Here is a 22123-nt window from a genome sequence, read left to right on the forward strand (position 1 = left end):
CAGATGCGGGCTTGAGGTCTGAGGGCCAAGAGGCCACAAGAAGCAGAAGCTGAAGAGTGAAGGAACACAAGAAGCCAAGCTGCCTCAGTCTCAAAAGGTATGGCCATGACCTCAGGGGTTTCAAAGGGTGGAGCCATAACCTCTGGTGTTTCACTCCAATGGACTAGGAGAATGGTGCGCCTAAAGCCAAGGGAGAAGAGTTGCTGTCCCAGTGGGCCTGGAAGGTGGAGCTGAAGCCCAGGGCCAAGGGGCCTACACTCAGAATCCAGAGACTGGCCAATATCTAGAGTCTGGAGGGCAGGGCTATTGTGTAAATTGTCTCAGAGAACAGAATATTATTTTCAAAGCCTTGAGGGCAAATGTAATGTGTTCTGCTAACTTGCTTGGTGCCTGTTCTGCCTTCTTTCCCTGCAATTTCTCCCATTTGTAATGTAAATGTCTAGCTTGTGCCCGTTCTGCCATTGTACCTTTGGAAACAGATAACTTGTATTCTAGATTTCACAGATGAAGAGGAATTTTTGGATTTTGGACTTAGAGTTAAGATTTTGGCTGTGATATGATGGAGTGATATGCTTTACATGTTGCATGGATGTGATTTTGGGGGGGCCAAAGGGTGGAATGTCATGGATTAAACTATGTCCCCCAAAAAATGTGTGTATCAATTTGGCCAGGCCATGATTCCTGGTATTGTGTGGTTTTCCTATATGTTGTAAATCCTGCCTCTATGATATTAATGAGGGAGGATGGGCAGCAGTTGTGTTAGTAAGGCAGGACTCAGTCTACAAGATTGGATTGTATCCTGAGGCAATGTCTTGAGATATAAAAGACAGAAGTGAGCAGAGAAACAGGGGGACCTCATACCATCAAGAAAGTAGTGCCGGGAGCAGAGCGCATCCTTTGGACCTGGGTCCCTGCACAGAGAAGCTCCTAGTCCAGGGAAACACCGAAGAGAAGAAGGCCAACAGAGAGAAAGCATTCCCCTGGAGCTAATGCCCTGAATTTGGACTTTTAGCCTACCTTACTGTGAAGAAATAAATTTCTCTTTGTTAAAAAAAAAAAAAAGAAGAAGAAGCAGCTGCAAACAACCATTAGTAATCGCAACCTGTAATGTACAAAGTATGAATCAAGGAAAATTGGAAGCTGTCAAAAATGAAAACGAACACTTTAAGATCAATATTCTGGGCATTAGTGAGCTGAAATGGACTGGTATTGGCCATTTTTAATTGGAAAATCATATGGCCTACTGTCATGGATTGAATCATGTCCCCAAAAAATATCCGTCAACTTGGCTGGGTCATGATTCCCAGTATTGTAAGATTCTGTACCATTCTGTAATCTGATGTGATTTCCTGATGTGTTGTAAACTCTATCACTATGATGTAATAAAATGGATTAGCAGCAGTTATACTGATGAGGTATACAAGGTTGGATAGTGTCTTGAGCCAATCTCTTTTGAGATATATGAGAAAGAAGTAAGCAGAGACACTTGGGAACCTCATACCACCAAGAAAGCAGTGTCAGGAGCAGAGCGTGTCCTTTGGACCTGAGGTTCCTGCGCAGAGAAGCTCCCAGACCAAGGGAAGATTGATAACATGGACCTTCCTCCAGAGCCGACAGAGAAAGCATTCCCCTGGAGCTGATGCCCTGAATTTGGACTTGTAGTCTACTAGACTATGAGAGAATAAATTTCTCTTTGTTAAAGCCATCCACCTGTGGTATTTTTGTTACAGCAGCACTAGATGACTAAGACACCTACTATGCCAGCAATGACATATTGAAGAGGAATGGCATTGTATTCATCAAAAGCAACACACAATATAGGGGAAATCAGCACAACTTGACCAAAGCAAAGTCATAGAAGCTTCCTAGATACATCCAAACACATTGAGGGATCAAGTTACTGGGGCTGAGTGCTGGGGACCTTGGTATTGGGGAACATCTATGTCAATTGGCATAACACAGTTCATAAAGAAAATATTTATTAAATGCAAGCATCTAACCTACCGTGCGGGATCAAAATAACCCATCCCCTCTGGGAAGTACCTCTCTCCTATTCAACTGCCCCCTCCCCGCTCCGCTCTGGTCCCCATCCAGCTTCAGCAATTGCTGTGCCCCCTGGAGCAGAAGTAGGACCCACTGTGCACCCCGAGCCATTCTCTATGCTTTGGAGTGGGAACAAATTAACAAACAAATACTAAACAGGAAAAAATAATCTGCCAGCTCCCCTAGGCTGGGAACTCAGGGCAGGCACAGCCCCTTTGCCTAGGCACAGGCATAAGGAGTCCATGGACTCTGAATGCCTTTCACTCCTGCCTAGGCCTGTGTGGGCCCATTTCAATAGTGTAGGCCCTCTTCAGCACAGTACAGCAAAGCGTATACCTGAAGCCTATTTTCAACTGCATCAGCTAAGGAGGAGTGGCAGATTTGTGACATTTGACATTGCCCTGCCAATTAAGCAGGGTCCTCACCTATCCACATCAGGGGCCTGAGGACTGGTGGCTCCACCCACACCACCTAGCCACCCATGACAGGGGTCTGAGAATAAGTGGTGCCCCCCAGTCCTTACAGCCAACAGAACTGGGTGCCCAAAGTCCAGCTGCAAAAAACACCCACCTACATGCCCTAGGGACCAGGAATATGCCTTCCACCCAGGCCCTCAGGGACAGTTGTCAGGTCCCTACCTTGCTCAGTACATAATCCCCTACTGCAGCCAGATACCTGTGTCTGTTCTAATCACCGCTATATAGCCCTGCCTGTCTAGGACTATAGGTGAGAGCCTGCATCACACACTTAGTGACTGACAACCTGGACGCCTGACCTGAATCCACAAAAGGAAAATAAATGGACTCCTGGGCTCACACACCTAGTAGCAGCTTCAACCACCTGGTGAGAGGACGTAAAATCTTCAAAGATGTCAATAATCAAAGTAGCTCACACAATCTGCCTATTTGGGCATATGAAAACAAAAAGAAATAAGAAGCTAGGACACAGTAAGCAAACACACAATGAATAAATATAATAACTTACTGATGGCTCAGAGACAACAGTCAGTATCAAATCACATAAACAGGCACACCATGATGGTTTTCAGCAAGCTCTCAAAACAAAGAATAAGGAAACCTCCCGGAGAAAGAGAACATCTTGCAATCACTAGAAGTAGAATTCAAAGTTAATCTACAGAGTTCTTCCAGATGTCAGGAAGGAAATCATGCAAAACACAGACCAAGCCAAGGAACAGATAGACAAAGCAATAGAGGAACTTAAGAAGGTTATACAAGAGCAAAATGACAAATTTAACAGGCTGCAAGAATCCATAGAGAGACAGCAAATAGAAATCCAGAAGATTAACAATAAAATTTCAGAATTAGACAACTCAATAGAAAGTTATAAGAGCAGAATTGAGGCAATGGAAGTCAGAATCAGTGAGACTGAAGATAAAGCACTTGACACTAACTTATTTGAGGAAAAATCAGATACAAGGATTTAAAAAAAAATGAAGAAACCCTAAGAATTATGTGGGACTCTATCAAGAGGAATAACCTACAAGTGATTGGAGTACCAGAACAGGCAGGATAACTGAAAATACAGAGAGAATTGTTGAATATTTGTTGGCAGAAAACTTCTCTGATACCATGAAAGACAAGATATCTATCCAAGAACCTCATTGAACCCCACACAGGACAGATCCTAAAAGAAAGTCACCAAGATATATTATAATCAAACTTGCCAAAACCAAAGATAAAGAGAGAATTTTAAAAGTAACTAGGGATAAATGAAAAGTCATCTACAAAGAAGAGTCAATAAGACTAAGCTGTAACTACTCAGCAGAAACCATGCAGGCAAGAAGGCAATGGAATGACATATATAAAGATTTGAAGGAAAAAAACTGCCAGCCAAGTATTATATATCCAACAAAACTGTCTCTCAAATATGATGGCGAAATTAGGGCATTTCCAGATAAAAAAAATTAAGAGAATTTGTAAAAACCAAACTAAAATTACAAGAAATACTAAAGGGAGTCCTCCAGTTAGAAAATCAATAACATCAGATAACAACCCAAGACTAGAACACAGGACAGAACAACCAGATATCCACCCAGATAGGGAAGTCACAAAAATAAGTCAAAGCTAAAACACTGAAAATAGGGAAACAGAGATGTCAATATGTAAAAGATGACAACATTAAAAGAAAAAAAGAACTAAATAATGTAGTCATACAACTTTCATTTGGAGAGAAAGTCAAGGCAATATCAAGATATAAAAGACTGGTTTAAACTTAGAAAAATACAAGTAAATTTTACAGTAACCACAAAGGAAATTAACAATCCTACACATCAAAATAAAAAACAAGAAAAACATAAAGTTGGAAAGACAATACATAAAGAAAAATGACTCAGCACAGAAAATTAAGTGGAACAAAGAAACTGTCAAGAATACATACACAAAAAAATACATTAAAATGACAGCACTAAACTCATACCCATCAATAATTACCCTGAATGTAAATGGACTAAATGCACCGATAAAGAGACAGAGAGTGGCAGAATGTATAAAAAAACAGTATCCTTCTATATGCTACCTACAAGAGACACACCTTAGACTCAAAGACACAAACTAAAACTCAAAGGATGGGAAAAAAATACATCAAGCAAACAACAATCAAAAAAGAGCCGGAGTGGCAATATTAATCTCTGACAAAATGCACTTTAAAGCAAAATCTACCACAAAGGATAAGGAAGGACACTATAAAATGATTAAAGGGTCAATACACCAGGAGGACGTATCCATAATAAATATTTACACACCCAATGACAGGTCTTCAAAATACATAACACAAACACTAACAGCACTGAAAAGAGAAATAGCTCCACAATAATAGTAGGAGACTTCAACACACCACTTTCGGTGAAGGACAGAACATGCATAAAGAAGATGAGTAAAGACATGGAAGCTCTAACTTGATCTCAAAGACATACAGAACACTCCAGGCAACGACAGCCAAGTATACTTTCTTTTCCAACGTACATGGAACATTCTCCAGAATAGACCACATATTAGGCCACAAAGCAAGCCTTAACAGAATCTGAAACATCGCAATATTGCAAAGCATCTTTTCTGACCATAAAACCATAAAAGTAGAAATCGGTAACAGAAAAAGCAAGGCAAAAAATCAAATACATGGAAACTGAACAACACCTTGCTCAAAAACTACTGGGTTACAGAAGAAATCAAGGACAGAATAAATAAATTCACAGAATCAAATAAGAATGAAAATGCATTGTACCAGAATCTTTAGAACACAGCAAAACCAGTGCTCAGAGGTCAATTTATGGCAATAAATGCACACATCCAAAAAGAAGAAAGAGTCAAAATCAAAACACTAATCTTACAACTCTAACAAATAGAAAGAGAGAAGCAAAAGAAGCCCTCATGTGCCGGAAGAAAGGAAATAATAAAAATTAGAGCAGAAATAAATGAAATAGAGAATAGAAAAACAATTGAAAGAGTTATCAAGACCAAAAGCTGGTTCTTTGAAAAGATCAACAAAATCAATAAACCACTGGCCAAACTGAAAAAAGAAAAACAGGAGAAGAAGCAAATAACTCAAATAAGAAATGAGATGGGCGATATCACAACAGACCCAACTGAAATTAAAAGAATCATAACAGAATACTATGAAAAATTGTACTCCAACAAATTCAAAAACCTAGAGGAAATGGACAAATTTCTAGAAACACACTACCTACCTAAGCTAACATAAACTGAGGTAGAAAAACTAAATAAACCTATAGCAAAAGAAGAGATTGAAGAGGTAATTAAAAAACTCCAAATGGAAAAAAAGCCCTGGCCCTGACAGCTTCACTGGTAAATTCTACCAAACTTTCAGAGAAAAGTTAACACCACTACTTCTAAAGGTATTTCAGAGGATAGAAAAGGATGGAATACTCTCGTACTCATTCTATGAAGTTAGCATAACCCTGATACCAAAACCAGGTAAAGACATCACAAAAACAAGAAAATTACAGATCAATATCCTTCATGAACATAGATGTAAAAATCCTCAACAAAATTCTAGCCAATAGAATTTAACAGCATATCAAAACAGTAATTCACCATAACCAAGTGGAATTCATACCAGGTGTGCAGGGATGGTTCAACATTAGAAAAATAATCAATATAATCCATCACGTAAAGAAAACAAAAGAACCACATGATCTTATCAACTGATGCAGAAAAGGCATTTGACAAAGTCCAACACGCTTCTGTGATCTCGACAAAATAGGAATAGAAGGGATATTCGTCAACATAATAAAGGGCATTTATACAAAGCCAACAGCCAACATCATCCTAAATGGAGAGAGTCTGAAAGCATTCCCTTTGAGAATGGGAACCAGACAAGGATGCCCTTTACCACCACTCTTATTCAACACTGTGCTGGAGGTTCTAACCAGAGCAATAAGGCAAGAGAAAGAAATGAAGGGCATCCAAATTGGTAAGGAAGGAGTAAAAGTACCCCTATTTGCCAATGATATGATCTTATACACAGAAAACCCCAAGAATCCACAAGAAAACTACTGGAATAGAAGATTCCATCAAAGTATCAGGATACAAGATAAACATACAAAAATCAGTTGGATTCCTCTACACCAACAAAGAAAACTTAGAAGAGGAAATCACCAAATCAATATCATTTACAATAGCTCCCAAGAAGATAAAATACTTAGGAATAAATCTAACCAGAGATGTAAAAGACCTATACAAAAAAAAACTACAAGACACTGCTGCAAGAAACCAAAAGAGACCTGCATAAGTGGAAAAACATACTTCTGCTCATGGATAGGAAGACTCAACACTGTGAAAATATCATTTCTACCCAAAGCAATCTACATATACAATGCAATCCCAATCCAAATTCCAACAGCAATTTTTAATGAGATGGAGAACAAATCACCAACTTCATATGGAAAGGGAAGAGGCCCTGGATAAGTAAAGCATTACTGAAGAAGAAGAACAAACTGGGAGGCCTCATACTACCTGATTTTAGAACCTATTATACCACCACAATAGTCAAAACAGCCTGGTACCGGTACAACAACAGATACATAGCCCAATGGAACAGAATTGAGGATCCAGAGGTAAATTCATCCACCTATGAGCAGCTCATATTTGACAAAAGCCCAAAGCCTGTTAAATGGGGAAAAGACAATTTCTTTAACAAATGGTGCTGGCATAGCTGGATATCCACCTGCAAAAAAAAAAAAAAAAAAATGAAACAAGACCTATACCTCACACCATGCACAAAAACTAATTCAAAATGGATCAAAGACCTAAATATAAAATCTAAAACGATAAATATCATGGAAGAAGTAATAGGGACAATGCTAGGAACCCTAATACATGGCATAAACAGAATACAAAACATATCCAATAATGCACGAACACCAGAAGAGAAACCAGATAACTGGGAGCTCCTAAAAATCAAACACTTATGCTCATCAAAAGACTTCACCAAAAGAGTAAAAAGACAACCTACAGACTGGGAAAAAAAATTTGGCTACAAAATATCCGATCAGCATCTAATCTCTAAAATCTATAAGATACTGCAAAACTTCAACAACAAAAAGACAAATAACCCAATTAAAAAATGGGCAAAGGATATGATCGGACACTTGACCAAAGAAGACATTCAGGTGTCTAACAGATAGATGAAGAAATCCTCTCCATCATTAGCCATTAGAGAAATGCAAATCAAAACTACAATGAGATACCATCTCACCACAACAAGGCTAGCACTAATCCAAAAACACACAAAATAATCAACGTTGGAGAGGTTGGGAGAGACTGGAACATTTATACACTGCTGGTGGGAATGTAAAATGGTACAATCACCTTGGAAATCGATTTGGCGCTTTCTTAAAAAACTAGAAATAGAAGTACCACATGATCCAGCAATCCCACTCCTTGGAATTTATCCTAGAGAAAGAAGAGCCGTCACACGATTAGGTATATGCACACTCACGTTCATTGCAGCACTGTTCACAATAGCAAAAAGATGGAAACAACCTAGGTGCCCATCAACAGACGAATGGATAAATAAAATTATGGTATATACACACAATGGAATAGTACACAACGATAAAGAGCAATGAGGAATCCTCGAAACATCTCACAACATGGATGAATCTGCAAGGTATTATGCTGAGTGAAATCAGCGAGTCACAAAAGGACAAATATTATATGAGACCACTATTATAAGAACTCAGAAAAAGACTTAAACACAAAATAAAACATTCTTTGGTTGTTACGAGGGTGGGGAGGGAGGGAGAAGGGTATTCACTAACTAGATAGTAGACAAGAATTATCTTAGGTGAAGGGAATACACAATACAGGGGAAGTCAACACAACTGGACTAAACCAAAAGCTAAGAAGTTTCCTGAATACAACCAAACACTTCAAGGGACAGAGTAGCAGGGGTGGGGGTCTGGGGACCATGGTTTTGGGGGACATCTAGGTCAGTTGGCATAACAAAGTTTATTAAGAAAATGTTCTGCATTCCACTTTGGTGTGTGGCGTCTGGGGTCTTAAAAGCTAGCAAGTGGCCATCTAAGATGCATCAATTGGTGCCAACACACCTGGAGCAAGGGAGAATGAAGAACACCAAAGGCACAAGGAAAATATTGGTCCAAGAGACAAAAGGGCTACATAAACCAGAGACTCCATCAGTCTGAGACCAGAAGAACTAGATGGTGCCTGGCTACCACCAGTGACCACCCTGACAGGGAACACAACAGAGAGTTTCTGACAGAGCAGGAGAAAAGTGTGGTGCAGAACTCATATTCACATAAAAAGACCAGACTTAATGGTCTGACTGAGACTGGAGGAACCCTTGAAACCATAGCCCTCCGACTCTCTGTTAACCCAGAACTAAAACCATTCCCAAAGCCAACTCTTCAGACAAAGATTAGACTGGACTATAAAACATAAAATAATACTCATGAAGAGTGTGCTTCTTACTTCAAGAAGATATACGAGACTAAACGGGCAGATCCTGTCCAGAGACAAGATGAGAAGGCAGAAATGGACAGGAGCTGGTTGGATGGACATGGGAAACCCACGGTGGAAAGGGAGAGTGTACTGTCACATTATAGGGATTGCAACCAGTGTCACATAACAATATGTGTATAAATTTTTGTATAAGAAATGAACTTGAGCTGTAAACTTCCACCTAAAGTACAATAAAAAATAAATAAATAAAATATCTGAAGCAAAAAAAGAAAATATTCAACATCCCATTTTGGTGAGTAGAGTCTGGGATCTTTAAAACTTGCGAAAGGCCATCTAAAATACACCTATTAGTCCCATCACGTTCAGAGCAAAGGTGAATGAAGAAAACCAAAGACACAAGGAAAATATTAGTCCAAAGGACTGATGGCCCACACAAACCACAGCTTCCACTAGCCTGAGACCAGAAGAATTAGATGGTGCCCAGCTACCACCACCAACTGCTCAGATAGGGAGCACAACAGAGGGTCCCGGACAAAGCAGGAGAAAAAGAACAAAATTCAAATTTATGAAAAAAGACGAGACTTTCTGGTCTGACAGAGACTGGAGGAACCCCTGAGACTATAGTCCCCAGACACTCAGCTAACTCAGAACTGATGCAACTCCCAAAGTCCATAGTTCAGCCAAAGATTAGGCAGGCCTATAAAACAATAATCCACATGAGGAAAGTGCTTCTTAGTTCAATCAAATATACTAGACCAAACGGGCAACACTTGCCCAAAAGCAAAGACAAGAAGGTGGGAAGGGACAGGAAAACTGGATGAATGGACACAGACAATCTAGGGTGCAAAAGGGACAGGGGGAGAGTGCTGACACATTGCGAAGACTGCAAGCAAAGTCACAAAATAATTTGTGTATAAATTTTTGAATGAAAAGCTAATTTGCGCCATAACTTTTACCTAAAACACAATAAAATTGAAAAAAATAAAGAACCTTCCAAGAACTATCCATAAGTACAACGCTGTCAGTGATAGGATAATATCCATAAGCCTACAAGGAAAACCAGTTAATACAAGTATTATTCAAATTTACACCAACCACTAATGCCTAAAATGAAGAAATTAAACATTTTTACCAACTTTTAAAGTCTGAAATTGATCAAACAAGCAATCAAGATGCATTGATAATTACTAGTGATTGGAAAGTGAAAGTTGGAAACAAAGAAGAAGGATCAGTTGTGGAAATGTGGTCTTGGTGACAGGAATGATGCCAGACATCACATGGTAGAATTCTACAAGATTAATGATTTATTCATTGGAAATACTTTCCTTAACAACATAAACGGCGACTATACACATGGACCTTGCCAGATGGAATACAAAGGAATCAAATCAACTGCATCTGTGGAAAGAGACAATGGAGAAGGTCAATATCATCAGTCAGTATAAAGCCGGGGGCGGACTGCAGAACAGACTATCAATGGCTCATATGTAAGTTCAAGTTGAACCTGAAAAAAATTAAAACAAGTCCACAAGAGCCAAAGTACAACCTTGAGCATATCCCACCTGAATTTAGACAGCATCTCAAGAATAGATTTGACACATTGAACATTAGTGACCAAAGACCAGAAGAGTTGTGGGAGGACATCATACATGAAGAAAGCAAAAGATCATTAAAAAGACAGGAAAGAAAGCAAAGACCAAAATGGAATTCAGACGAGTCTATGGAACTTGCTCTTTAGGGCAGAGTAGCTAAAGGGAACAGAAAAAATGATGAAATAAAAGAGCTAAATGGAAGATTTCAAAGAGCAGCTTGAAAAGACAAAGTAAAGTATTATAATGAAATGTGCAAAGATCTGGAAATCGAAAACCAAAAGGTAAAAACACACTCAGTATTTCTCAAGCTGAAAGAATTGAAGAAAAAATTCAAGCCTAGAGTTGCTATATTGAAGGATTCTGTGGAAAAAAAATTGAATGATACAGATAACACCAAAAGAAGATGGAAGGAATACACAAAGTCACTGTACTAAAAAGAATTGGTCGACGTTCAACCATTTCAGGAGGCAGCATATGATCAAGAACTGGTGGTAATAAAGGAAGAAGTCCAAGCTGTACTGAAGGCATTGGTGACAAACAAGGCTCCAGGAATTGATGGAATACCAACTGAGATGATTCAACAAACGGATGCAACACTGGAAGTGCTCACTTGTCTATGCCATGAAATTTGGAAGACAGCTACCTGGCCAAGCAACTAGAAGAGATCCACATACATGCCCATTCCAAAGAAACGTGATCCAATGAAATGCACAAATTACTGAACAATATTATTAATAGGTACACGCAAGTAAAATTTTATTGAAGATAATCCAAAAACAATTACAGCAGTACATCAACAGGGACTGCCGGAAATTCAAGCCGGATTCAGAAGGGGACTTGGAACCAGGGATATCATTACTGATATCAGATGGATCTTGGCTTAAAGCAGAGAATACCAGAAAGATGTTTACTTGTGTTTTTTTGAATATTTAAAGGCATTCAACTGTGTGGATCGTAACAAATTATGGATAATATTGCAAAGAATGGGAATTCCGAAACATTTGTGCTCATGAGGAACCTGTACATAGATCAAAGCGGCAGTCGTTTGAACACAACAAGGGGATGCTGCTTAGTATAAAGTCCAGAAAAGTACGCGTCAGAGTTGTATTCTTTCATCATACTTATTCAATCTGTATGCTGAGCAAATATCTGAGAAGCTGCACTATATGAAGAAAGATGGGGCATCAGGATTGAAGGAAGACTCATTAACAACCTGTGATATGCAGATGACACAACCTTGCTTGCAGAAAGCAAAGAGGCCTTCAAGCACTTACTGATGAAAATCAAAGACTACAGCCTTCATTATGGATTACACCTCAACATAAGAAAACAAAAATCCTAATCCTAATCCAAACAAGACTAATAAACTGTGTCATGATGTTGTTGTTAGGTGCCGTCAAGTCAGATTTGACTCATAGTTTGACCCTATGTACAACAGAACAAAACACAATCATTGTTATGCTTGAGCCCATTGTTGCAGCCACTGTGTCAACCCATCTCGTTGAGGGTATTCCTCCTTTTTTGCTGACCCTCTACTTTACCAAGCATGGTGTCCGTCTCCAGGGACTGATCCCTCCTGATGACATGTCCAAAGTATGTGAGAGGTAGTCTTGCCACCTTTGCTTCGAAGGGGAATTCTGGTTCGTTCTTTTGGAGTCCATGGTATATTCAATGTTCTTCACCAACACCACATTTCAAAGGTGTCAATTCTTCTTTGGTCTTCCTTATTCATCGTCTAGCTTTTGCATGCATATGAGGCAACTGAAAACACCATCGCTTGGGTCAGGCACACCTTCGTTTTCAAGGTGACATCTTTGCTTTTCAACACTTTAAAGAGGTCTTTGCAGCAGATTTGCCCAATGCAATGAATGCATCGTTTGATTTCTTGACTGCTGCTTCCATGAGTGTTGACTGTGGATCCAAGTAAAATGAAATCCTTGAAAACTTTACTATTTTCATCATTTATCATGATATTGCTTATTGGTCCAGTTGTGAGGATTTTTGTTTTCTTTACTTTGAGGTATAATCTATACTGAAGGCTGTGGTCTTTGATCTTCATCAGTTAGTGCTTCAAGTTCTCTAAATTTTCAGCAAGGTTGTGTCTCTGCATAATGCAGGCTGTTAATGAGTCTTCCTCCAATCCTGATGCCCCGTTCAGCTTCTCTGATTATTTGCTCAGCATGCAGACTGAACAGGTATGGTGAAAGAACACAACCCTGATACAGCTTTCCTGACTTTAAACCACGCAGTATCCCCTTGTTCTGTTCGAACGACTGCCTCTTGATCTATGTACAGGTTCCTCATGAGCATAATTAAATCTTCTGGAATTCTCATTCTTTGCAATGTTACCCATAATTTGTTACGATCCACACAGTCAAATGCCTTTGCATAGTCAATAAAACACAGGTAAACATCTTTCTGGTATTCTCTGCTTTCAACCAGGATCCATCTGACATCAGCAATGATATCCCTGGTTCCACATCCTCTTCTTAAACCAGCTTGAATTTCTGGCAGTAACCTGTCGATATACTGTTGCAGCTCCTTTTGAATGATCTTCAGCAAAATTTTACTTTCTTGTGATACTAATGATATTGTCCGATAATTTCCACATTCGGTTGGATCACCTTTCTTGCAAATAGGCATAAATATGGATCTCTTCCAGTTGGTTGGCCAGGTAGCTGTCTTCCAAATTTCTTGGCATAGACAAGTGAGCACTTCCAGCACTGCATCCATTTGTTGAAACATCTCAACTGGTACTCCATCAATTCCTGAAGCCTTGTTTTTCACCAGTGCCTGCAGTGCAGCTTGGACTTCCTCATTCAGTACCTCCAGCTTCTGATCATATGTTACCTCCTGAAATGGTTGAACGTCAACCAATTTTTTTTGGTATAGTGACTCTGTGTTTTCCTTCCATCTTCTTTTGATGTTTCCTGCATCGTATAGTATTTTCCCCATAGAATCCTTCAATATTGCAACTCTAGGCTTGAATTTTTTCTTCAGTTCTTTCAGCTTGAGAAATGCTGAGTGTGTTCTTCCCTTTCGGTTTTCTATCTCCAGATCTTTGCATATTTCATTATAATAGTTTACTTTGTCTTCTCGAGCCGCCCTCTGAAATCTTCTGTTCAGCTCTTTTACTTCATCATTTTTTCCTTTTGTTTTAGCTACTCAACGTTCAAGGGCAAATCTCAGAGTCTCTTCTGACATCCATTTTGATCTTTTCTTTCTTTTCTGTCTTTTTAATGCCCTTTTGCTTTCTTCATGTATGATGCATCATGATAGAGAAAATACTGACTTTGTCAAGGATATCATTTTACTTGGATCAACAATCAGCACCCCTGGAGGCAACAGTCAAGGAATCAAACAACATACTGCTTTGGGCAAATTTGCTGCAAAAGACGTCTTTAAAGTGTTAAAAAAAAAAAAAAAAAAAGCAAAGACGTCACTTTGACAACTAAAATGCGCCTGACCCAAGCCATCACAGGTATTTTCAATCGCCTCATATGCATGTAGTGCACTGGTTAAGAGCTCAGCTACTAATGAAAAGGTCAGCAGTTTGAATGCACCAGCCACTCCTTTGAAACCCTATGAGGCAGTTCTACTCTGTCCTACAGGTCCCTATGAGTCAGAATCAACTCGATGGCAACAGGTTTGGTTTGGTTTTCATAAGCATGTGAAAGCTGGACAATGAATAAGGAAGACCAAAGAATTGATGCATTTGAATTATGGTGTTGGTGAAGAATATTGAATATACCGTGGACTGCCAGAAGAACCAACAAATCTATCTTGGAAGAAGTACAGCCAGAATGCTCCTTAGAAGTAAGGATAGCGAAACTTTGTCTCACTTACTTTGGACATATTATCAGGAGGGACTAGTCCCTGGAAAAGAAATCATGCTTGGTAGAGGGTCAGTCAAAAAGAGGAAGACCCGCAACGAGATGGTTTGACACAGTGACTAAAACAATGGGCAACAATTGTGAGGATGGCACAGTACCTGGCAGTGTTTCTTTCTGTTGTACGTGGAGTCGCTGTGAGTCAGAACCAACTCAATGGCACTAACAATGCATTGTCAAGCCTCTGCGATCTCATTATGTAATCATATAGTAATTGTTTTGCCTGTAAATATTCTTTCAGAATAATCGCAAGAAATATTGTCTTGAGAAATTGCCGAGAACAAGCAATTTGTGCATCATTTTATGATTTTCATTCTGCTAACCATTAGTCAAATATTAAACTGCCCAGTCAAAACAGGCCTAGCTAGTTTTAAATTGTTCACCTCCCAATAACATTCTGTTGATCAAATAAAGAAAATGTTCTCTCTATTCATCTATTCACTGACAAAATATCTAAGACATTTTAATTTCTGAAATATCTGTATTTTCTTACAATAGTGGATTCTTGTGTCTAATTAAAACATAAAGGATCTGTTTCATATACTAAGATTCTGCACAGGTAACTTAGGAAAACTTTTACAATATACACAGTTAGAAACCTATTTCTAATATGACTGACCATTGTTGTTGTTGTTGGGTACCGCCGAGTTGATTCTGACTCATAGCAACCCTATGTACGACAGAATAAAACACTGCCAGGTCCTGCACTATCCTCACAATCATTCTTATGCTTGATCCCATTGTTACAGTCACTGTGTCAATTCATTTCTTTGAGGGTCTTCCTCTTTTTTCCTGACCCTCTACTTTACTTACCATGATGTCTTCTCCAGGGACTGATCCCTCCTGATAACATATCCAAAGTATGTGAGACAAAGTCTCGCCATCCTTGCTTCTAAGGAGCATTCTGTCTGTACTTCTTCCAAAATAGATTTGTTCATTCTTCTGGCAGTCCATGGTATATTCAATATTCTTCGCCAACACCATAATTCAAAGGCATCAGTTCTTCTTTGGTCTTCCTTATTCATTGTCCAGTTTTCACATGCATATGAGGAGATTGAAAACACCATGGCTTGGGTCAGGCGCACCTTAGTCTTCAAGAAGACATCTTTGCTCTTTAACACTTTAAAGAGGTCTTTTTCAACAGATTTGTCCAATGTAAATGAGGTCTATGACCACAGGATTAAGTTCAGTGGAGGAGGGATAGTTTGTATTGTATGGCCATGAATGTGAACCATGATATCCATTTCAACTTAATAGCAATTAAGCTAATATTTTGATCTCTTTCTACTTTAACTGGCTTTGAACTTGGTCAAGAAAAAAAGGTATGAATATTGCCCTTAAACCTCCAAACTTATATCCTTAAAAATCATCTGTATGTTGATGACTACCAAATTTACAAACTTATGCCTCTTCAACTTCACATCCTTAATCCAATGGGGCTTGCAGTCCTCTCATCATTGTATACATAGCATATTTTCCTGCATATTATGAGGGGATTCAAGATAGTCTCAGGACATATTCCACTACAATATAAACTCCATGAGGGCAGGGATTTGTTCACTGCTGTACTCCAGTGCCTATCTATAATAGGCACTGAAACCTATTTACTGAATAAATATATGTTAGGGATCTACAATATGTGAACGCCCACTGTGTGTTGGGCACTGTTAGGCAAGTAATACAAAGTACTTATATTTCTTTTTTTTTTCTTTTTTTATTGTACTTTAGATGAAGGTTTATAGAACAGTTTCTCATTAAACAATTAGTACATATATTGTTTTTATGACATTGGTTAACAACCCCACAACATATCAACACTCTCCCTTCTCAACCTTGGGTTCCATATTACCAGCTTTCTTATCCCCTCCTTGTCCTTGTCCCTGGGCTGTTGTGTCCCATTACTCTCATTTTGTTTTATGGGGCTGTCTAATCTTTGGCTAAAGGGTGAACCTCGGGAGTGACATTATTACTGAGCTAAAAGGGTATCTGGGGGCCATACTCTCAGGGTTTCTCCAGTCTGTCAGGCCAGTAAGTCTGGTCTTTTTTTGTTAGAATTTTGTTCTACATTTTTCTTCAGCTCTGTCTGTGACCCTCTGTTGTGATCCCTGTCAGAGCAGTCAGTGATGGTAGCCAGGCACCATCTAGTTATACTGGACTCAGTCTGGTGGAGGCCATGGCAGTTGTGGTCCCTTAGTCCTTTGGACTAATCTTTCCCTTGTATCTTGTTTTCTTCATTCTCCCTTGCTCCCAAAGGGGTGAGACCAGTGGAGTATCTTAGATGGCTGCTCACAGGCTTTTAAGACCACAGATGCTACTCACCAAGGTAGAATGTAGAACATTTTCTTTATAAACTACATTGTGCCAATTGAGCTAGACGTTCCCTGAGACCATGGTCCCCACAGCCCTCCACCCAGCAATTTGGTCCCTCAGGGAGTTTGGATATATCTATGGAGCTTCCATGACCTTTCCTTGTACAAGCTGTGCTGGCTTCCCCACAAAGTACTTACATTTGTGTAGTGTTTATAGTTTTCCAAATGCTGTCTCATCTGATCCTCCCAACAACCCTGTGATATAGGTGGGGAAGATACTATTTCTACTTCTCAGATATGAAAACTAGGAATCCAGAAAGATTAAGCAATTTGTTTTCACATCTAGTGCTGGAGCCAGGCCCCAAATGCAGATATTGTAACTCTAAGTCCAGAACTCCTTCTTGATTTATAACACAATAAGGTCAATACAATGCTTCACTAAACTATCTCTACTTTTAGCATTCCAATCACCTCCATCATTTTATTGCACTAAGATGGCTAGGCATAATGTGAATATTTCATGTTGATGCCTGGTGAACTTTAAAACTAATATCCAAAAAAAGGATTTTATCATTCTGTTTCAATGTGATACATGGTCAATTTGAATCAACAGTCTCTGATGTTTGCCAAAAACGCAAATTCTTAAGCCCTATTATAGATGTATTGATCAGACCCAGTACTGAAATATTTTTAATAGGCATCTCAGCTGCACATTAAGGATCCACTCAGTTCAATTCTCATTCCTTAGCTTTTCTTATGAACACTGTATTTCACATTGCAAAACTTATGTGAAAGCTTGCCAAGTAGCTACTGGGGACTATTTCCCAAATATACCTTAACTTTTCCCAGCTTTTCACTATTTAGTTTTCTGCCCAATCCTTTAATAAATTCTATCCATTCTTAAAATGGGGGCAGTGGTGGTCCAGTGGTAGAATTCTCGCCTTCCATGCAAGAGACTCAGGTTCGATTCTCAGCCAATTCACCTTATGTACAGCCACCACCCTTCTGTCAGCGGTGGTTTATGTGTTGCTATGATCCTTAACAGGTTTCAGTGGAGCTTTCGGACTTAGATGAACCAGGGAGAAAGGCCTGTCAACCTACTTCTGAAAATCAGCCAATGAAAACTATGATCATAATGGTCCAATTCACAACCCATCATGAGGACGGTGCAGGACCAGGCAGCATTTCGTTCCACTGTGCATGGGGTCACCATGAGCCAGAGGCCGACTCCATGGTAGCTAACAGTAACAGCATCTATCCTTAAAGGCATCCTCAAATGCAACTCCACCATGAAGTCTTCAATAGTTGTCCGCCTCTTAAATGCCTGGTCTATATCAATTTTATGGTATTTACGGAGACCAGTAGGAGCCCTGGTGGTACAGTGGTTAAGTGCTTGGCTGCTAACTAAAAAGGCCAGTGGTTCAAACCTACCAGCCGCACCACAGGAGAAAGATGTGGCAGCATGTGTCTATAAAGATTAGAGCCTTGGAAACCCTATGGGTCAGTTGTATTCTGTCCTATGGGGTCCCTAGAAGTTGGAATTGACTCTGTGACAATAGATTTGGTTTTTGGTTTTATTACTAGACCAAGGAGTCCCTGGGTGGTGCAAACGGTTAATGCACTTGGTGGCTAATAAAAAGGTTGGAAATTCGAGTCCACCCAGAAGCACCTCAGAGGAAAGGCCTGACAATCTACTTCTGAAAAATCAGCCTTTGCAAAATCTATGAAGCACAGTTCTACTCTTACATGGAGCTGTCAGGAGTTGGAGAAGACTCCATAGCAACTGGTAACTGGTATACGAGACCAAATAAAACTGTTACCCAAAGACTCTAAGCTCCTCCTGGACAGCAAGCATGTACTTGATAGCTCTTAGTATGCCACTGTAAATGATACTCAAACAAATTTACTATAAAGGACAATGAAGTGCTCCCAGCGACTTAGTGGAAACAAATACTAAAACTTCTCTGGGAGATGAAAAGTTGATGGAGACCAGGTATCTAACGTACTGTAACTTTCTACATAGAAACACTTGGACGTTACTTGGTGTTATGGATTGAATTGTGTCCCCCCAAAATGTGTGTTAACTTTGCTAGGCCATGATTCCCAGTTTTGTGGGGTTGTCCTTCATTTTGTGATCTGATGTGATTATCCTATGTGTTGTAAATCCTAATCTCTATGATGTTAATGAAGCAGGATTAGAGGCAGTTATGTTAATGAGGGCAGGACTAATCTACAGAATTAGGTTGTATCTTGAATCAACCTCTTTTGAGACATAAAAAAGAGAATAGAGCAGAGAGGAGAGGGACCTCATGTCACCAAGAAAGCAGAGCTGGGAGTGGAGCACATCCTTTGGACATCGGATCCCTGCACTGAGAAGCTCCTAGACCACGGGAAGATTGATGACAGGGACCTTCCTCCAGAACTGAAAGAGAGAGAAAGCATTCTCCAGCAGCTAGCGCCCTGAATTCCGACTTCTAGCCTCCTAGACTGTGAGAGAATAAATTTCTGTCTGTTAAAGCCATCCACTTGTGGTATTTCTGTTACAGTAGTACTAGACAATGAAGACACTTGGCAAATAGTAGATGCTCTGTGTTTTCTAAATGAATGACTAGATAGCTGACAGAAACAAAAAATGAACTGGCTGACAGAATAGAACTGAATTCTTTGGCTAAAAACAGGGTTAGCTACCGAGATAATGTACAATGATTTTCCCCTGGGTGTTTAGACAAAAACTTGATATAGATACTTGGAAAACTGCTAACATTTACTAAGCCACAAGGTACTCTTTATAATACATAGAAATGTTTCAACATAACAGCCTAGATTTCCTACTTGTGAACATTTTATTAATATTTAAAAGACTTTATATTAAACATGCTTTGAGATTTTTACCATTCCTTTTCAATAAGGCAAATTTTTTCAAGGAGAAGGGTTAAAATCAAAGCATTACCTACTATATTAATTTACTATTCTTCAGGGTGTTTGAAATTCAGTATTATCTAAGGGGCCCAGATCATTGTTGTCTTAAGAGTCCTTTTATAGTATCAGAAATAACAAGATCTGAATGATTTAATAAAATTTTATTTAATAATTATATTTAAACTTCATCTCTTTCAAAAACAGCATTTTTATTACAGTCAAACTGTATTCATTTTAAATACCAACAAACCTATCATTACATACAGGGCTAGTTATTAGAAAAACAGATGGAAATTAAAGTTTTATTTTTTTAAAATCCTTACTTCCAAATTTGTAACACTGAGAACTGATAAATATATATGTATCTAAACAAAATGTATGCATTATCAGGAAGACAAAAGTTGCTCTAACAGGAAAAGAACTGTAATACACATCATACAGTGCAACATAATTCACATAGGCTAAATTTACAGGTATGTCTCAAAGTATAAAACAAAAAACCTAATCACTACAAATACAGGGAAAAAACACAACTGGCATTGTAAACTAATGCAGCAACATATAAAGCTTCTCTGACAAAGCGGAACAGGCTCTCAAGATTTTATGCTGACCCGTGATTTTTTCACTTCTTTGTCCTCAAATACAGAATCAGAGGACTTAGAAGTTTCTTTTTGTCTTTAAAGAAAGGTCACTTTTTTTTTTTTTTTTAAACAATGACCCAAATACAGCATGAGAAGTACTATCAAACCTGTTGTATTTAGAGCTGAGCTTATAATCAAGACATTTCTTTCATTTTTCCCTGTATTTCTATTTTGCCCTTCAAAAACTCTCTAAGGAAACTTTATAGACAGTGGTAGTAAAGGGGTAAAATCAAGTAATTCTGAGATGGCAAATATATGTGAGTTGGCACTACAACAGATTTACAAAAAATTATCCCCCATTTATCAAGCCATAAATGCAACAAAGAAAAATCATCTCAAAAGCATAAATAAGAGAAAAAATACTGAAAAGAAAAATGGAAGAATGCATTTAGAAGTGTGTTGCTCACAGGCTTCAGTTTGGAAGACATACACCAACCAAGCTACCTCTGCTAACTGTTGAGCAATTTTTTAAACTTGTCCAAACTTGTTTAAAATTTTTAAATAGTCTAAATCAAATTTCCCTAGCCAAATGGGCACGGTTCACAACAGGTTAAATGAAGTAGGACCAGGAATTAAACTGAGCACTTACTTTACTTTGATCTGATCAAAAGCAGGGAGGAACTCTCTACCTTGTTTCAGATTTTACTACATTTCATAATTGCTGAAAAAGAACATCTCTCCTTTATTCCTTAATGTATCTCAAGTTAAAAATGGCAGAATAAATAGCCTTTACCAGCATGTACTACCTTTAAAAGTAACATTTTAAGAATTTAGTTGTTTTTGCTTGTTTGTTTTTAATGATACATCTTAAGGGTTGACTGTTAGAAAACAGTGTTTAAATGATATGGGTCAGACCTTTATTAAAAGAAAACAATTTATTTTGCATTAAAAGATCATTAATAAGAGTTGGAAGTCAGTGTTTTAAACAAATGAAATGTTTAACTTTATAAATTAAATATGCTTAAAATAATGCAGTTCTGTGTTAAATAATGAAACTACTACTACTTTATTCAATGACAGACCTACAATTACAAACACTAAGTGATAATTCCCTACGATCATTATAAAAATTAAGGTGATCCTTTTTTATATTAAGATGAGTAGTTCTGAAGCATTCTAAACTAAAGAAGTCCATTTATAACACACAACCTCATCTCAGTTTTCAGAAATCAGTGCATTCAGTGGTTATAAATAGGCATGATGTTCTTCAGCATCTAAAAGTTCTGGAAAGGTAAAAAAAAAAAAAAGAAAATATAAATAATCTGAAAGACCTTAGTGATCACAAACACAACCAGCGCTCAAAGTCAAGTACGCTATAACCTGAGCGTCAATCAGTTGTGGTTTTTTCTCCCAATGGAAGGCGCTCCCATAACTGCAACAACTGTTCACCAACTTGAGGTTCTAGTTCCTAAATAAAAATCAAAGTAAACAAAAATTAGATTGAAATGTGTTTTTTTATCATCAAAACCTATACTGATAAATATTTTAAAAATCACTTTAAATTTCATTTTTCTACTAGAACATGCTAAAATCATATGATATGCATTGCTCTAATTCTATGCTTTCAGGTTTATTGAGTTGATTTCTAACGTTTGTAGTGCCAACTTGCAGATATCTCAACTATTTGTGACAAAATGGTGAGAGATTTCCATAGAACACTTCTGGAGACTTTTCTATCTGGAAACAATGGATTTTGCTTTTAATAGAGATTTAGCAAAAGCACTCACCTTGGACTGTCAAAGATTTACTATAAATCCTATTATGTGT

The 22123-nt window shown here is 38.4% G+C and overlaps 1 protein-coding gene across 8 annotated transcripts in view; it reads right to left on the bottom strand.

Annotated features, from left to right (window-relative positions):
- Positions 1-20383: 20383 nt before the first annotated feature.
- Positions 20384-22123, bottom strand: part of YTHDC2 (YTH N6-methyladenosine RNA binding protein C2) — an 80019-nt gene continuing 78279 nt past the window's right edge. For 6 of the 8 annotated variants that reach the window (XM_004376985.2, XM_023731961.1, XM_023731958.1 and 3 more), the window contains one exon: positions 20384-21764. In XM_004376985.2, the coding sequence (XP_004377042.1) occupies positions 21684-21764 (81 nt within the window). In that variant the 3' untranslated portion in view covers positions 20384-21683. The remainder of the gene's footprint in view (positions 21765-22123) is intronic. The other 2 variants (XM_023731960.1, XR_002824224.1) reach the window with 2 other exon arrangements.

The sequence above is a fragment of the Trichechus manatus genome, unplaced genomic scaffold (genome assembly GCF_000243295.1).
Source record: "Trichechus manatus latirostris isolate Lorelei unplaced genomic scaffold, TriManLat1.0 scaffold00047, whole genome shotgun sequence".
In the NCBI taxonomy this organism is placed as follows: domain Eukaryota; kingdom Metazoa; phylum Chordata; class Mammalia; order Sirenia; family Trichechidae; genus Trichechus; species Trichechus manatus.